General features: G+C 32.3%; 1 protein-coding gene across 1 annotated transcript; it reads right to left on the bottom strand.

Moving 5' to 3' along the window:
* Window positions 1–903: 903 nt before the first annotated feature.
* On the bottom strand, window positions 904–2,126 carry LOC110638732 (gamma-glutamyl peptidase 3). The gene is made up of 3 exons (XM_021789382.2): window positions 1,696–2,126; window positions 1,196–1,528; window positions 904–1,112 (listed from the first exon to the last, which is right to left on the bottom strand). The coding sequence occupies exons 1-3, from the start codon at window positions 2,017–2,019 to the stop codon at window positions 993–995; spliced, it is 777 nt and encodes a 258-aa protein (XP_021645074.2). The 5' UTR covers window positions 2,020–2,126; the 3' UTR covers window positions 904–992.
* Window positions 2,127–2,560: the final 434 nt, after the last annotated feature.

Genomic DNA, 2,560 nt, shown 5'->3' with positions numbered 1-2,560 from the left:
TTATACTTACTACAAGAAAAATATTATTGATTGATCATCCAATAGGATATAAAACCCTCTGACAAATTTAAAATAAAACTCACATATTTGTAAATAAATTTTTCAGATTGTACTTAAGTATACTTAAAAATTTCTTGAGCATTGTAAAAAATTTTGGTTGAGTTGTTGCAAACCACAAACCATCCTCTCACTTGGTTCATTCTTCCATTTTAAGTTTATAATATAAAGAATATAAAGAAGAGTTCATAACATAAAGAATATAAAGAAAAGACACGACTTCTTGTGTCGTTTCCCACAGACAGCGCCACTGTTGCGATCCACAAAAATTTCTTGTAGATATAGACTTGTAAAATAGAAAATAAATATGTCAAAATTCACTGGATATAGACCTGATAAAGACTCTCTAGCATTTAAGTTAGAACTAATATGAAAGAATAATATATTAAATTAATTGAGGAAAAAGAATATGCCTTTATAGATGATTTGATCTCTTTATATAAGATATAAATAATAGTTGATTATAGTAAGTCAACTGTATAATTATACAAATATTATTAGTTAATATTATTATAAAATTATATTTTATTTATAGTGTATAACTATAATCATTATTATATTTGATAACTTTATTAAAATTATTTATTTTTAATTAAAATTTTTTATTAAATAAATTTGATAATAATTAAATTAATTAAATAAATCTCATAATTAAATTATTAAATATAATTAAGGTAATAGGTAATTTGAAAATTCTAAGTTAGAGAGAGAGAGAGAGAGACCCACGCATTCGGTATTGGCTGTTGATTTGACCTGGGCTACTGAGTCGCCGACATATTTGATTTCATTAAATATACCATGAAACAAAATTTCTTTTTTTTGTTTTTTAACTTTTGGGAACGCTGAGAAACAAAAAAGTCAATAGAGCGTTAATTTTTTAATTTGGGTAGCTTCAATAAACAATATACAACCAAACTCAGGATGTGGAAGTGGACTTATAGATTTATATATCTACACTTCCTTCGCTTGAGAAAATTCCTGCAAATCCTTTCCCAGCACTTCCTGTCAGGTTCAGCTATTTCCAATCCAAGCTTGGCATTTTCAGCAAACTCAACCTGAAAATTTATCAAAGTATGAGTGTCTGCTGAAATTTAAAGATTTATAGTAAAATAAGAAAAACCCAGTGTGTTTTAATTACCTCTATGGAATTGCTGTTGAGAAGGCGATCAATGAGGCTATAAAGAATGTCTTTGGTGTACTCAGGATGGCCTTGAATGCCCAATATATGGTCTCCAATGGTGAACATTTCCACTCCTGTTTTATCTGAGAAAGCAATTACTTCAGCTCCTAATGGAACTTCCCATACCTCATCTTGGTGGCACTCAATTATTGATAGTGAAGCTGGGATTTCACTTAAGTTGCTAAGGAAATTGCATGGTGACAAATCCTTCACTATTCTCACTTTCCTTAGTCCAATATCCCACCCTGTGTATGCTTTCCCTACCTTTCCACCTAATGCTCTACACAGAACCTGCAACCAAAGCACACTCAAAATCAGATTCAATTCACCAAAATAGCCTCTCTACAAACCAAGGTAAGACTATATGCATAACATCAATCCTCCCAGAGTTTACAAGTGTGGAATCCTTTGTGAAAATGATATGGGTAGAAATGAAATGGGAGGAAAATGATTGGTACCTGATGGCCAAAGCAAATGCCAAGAACTTTTATTTCCATGGCATCAAGAGTTTGCAAGAGGAAACAAAGCTTGAGAATCCAAAAGTCATTTCCATAGGCATCATAAGGGCTACCACTGACTACAAACCCATCATATTTAGGAAGGTCATTCATGTCAGGGAACTCTCCATCAACAATCCTAAACAAATCCCATCTCTCACCTTCTTCACCAAAAGCTGCAACAAACACATTGAAGTATCCTCCATACACCTTCTTCACATAATCAGAGTCTCTTGCTGCTAGCAGAAGAGCATATCTTTTCTCAGCTGTAACCTTCATGATCATATATATATGATGAAGAATTCAAGAAAAGAAATTAGAAATAATGGAACCTGAAGACCAAGAAATTGGCTGAGAAGCCAGAAGAGGAAGTGTTTTCTATGAGGGTAGAAGCAACAAATGTGTGCATTATATAGAGTGGATTTTTTTCACGGTGTGTGCTGAAAAAAAAAATAATAATAAAGAAATTCGAAATTCCAGATGGTGGGTGCAAGTGGGCAAATAGATTTTAAATAAAAAAATAATAAATATCATATTGACGACTTTGGATTTTTTGAAAGAAACAGGGGACACGGTTCTCGTTCGGAGAGCTAAAGTTACACGTGTTTTTCGCTCAAAACGTGTGCGTAGTCTCATCTCGCCACCCTTGTTGTGATTTTATTGGTTTAGTGACAGAATGAATTTTGACTTAAACCAAATCCAAATTAATGAAACCATTGATCCCATTTGATATTCGGTTCGCCGGGGGTTGGGTTGGGGTTTGGAAGGGGATGTTTACTTTAACTCAATTTTTAATTTTTTTTATCCAAATTAATTTAAAATTTTA

This window comes from Hevea brasiliensis, chromosome 13, assembly GCF_030052815.1.
Source record: "Hevea brasiliensis isolate MT/VB/25A 57/8 chromosome 13, ASM3005281v1, whole genome shotgun sequence".
In the NCBI taxonomy this organism is placed as follows: Eukaryota; Viridiplantae; Streptophyta; class Magnoliopsida; order Malpighiales; family Euphorbiaceae; genus Hevea; species Hevea brasiliensis.
This window is presented reverse-complemented; position numbering and strand designations above follow the sequence as displayed.

Coding starts and splice junctions, on each gene's coding strand:
- LOC110638732 (XM_021789382.2), bottom strand. CDS start 2,019: ATGATCATGAAGGTTACAGCTGAGAAAAGATATGCTCTTCTGCTAGCA. Junction 1,529..1,695: donor GCATTTGCTTTGGCCATCAG/GTACCAATCATT, acceptor CTTTGGTTGCAG/GTTCTGTGTAGAGCATTAGG. Junction 1,113..1,195: donor TCAACAGCAATTCCATAGAG/GTAATTAAAACA, acceptor ATAAATTTTCAG/GTTGAGTTTGCTGAAAATGC.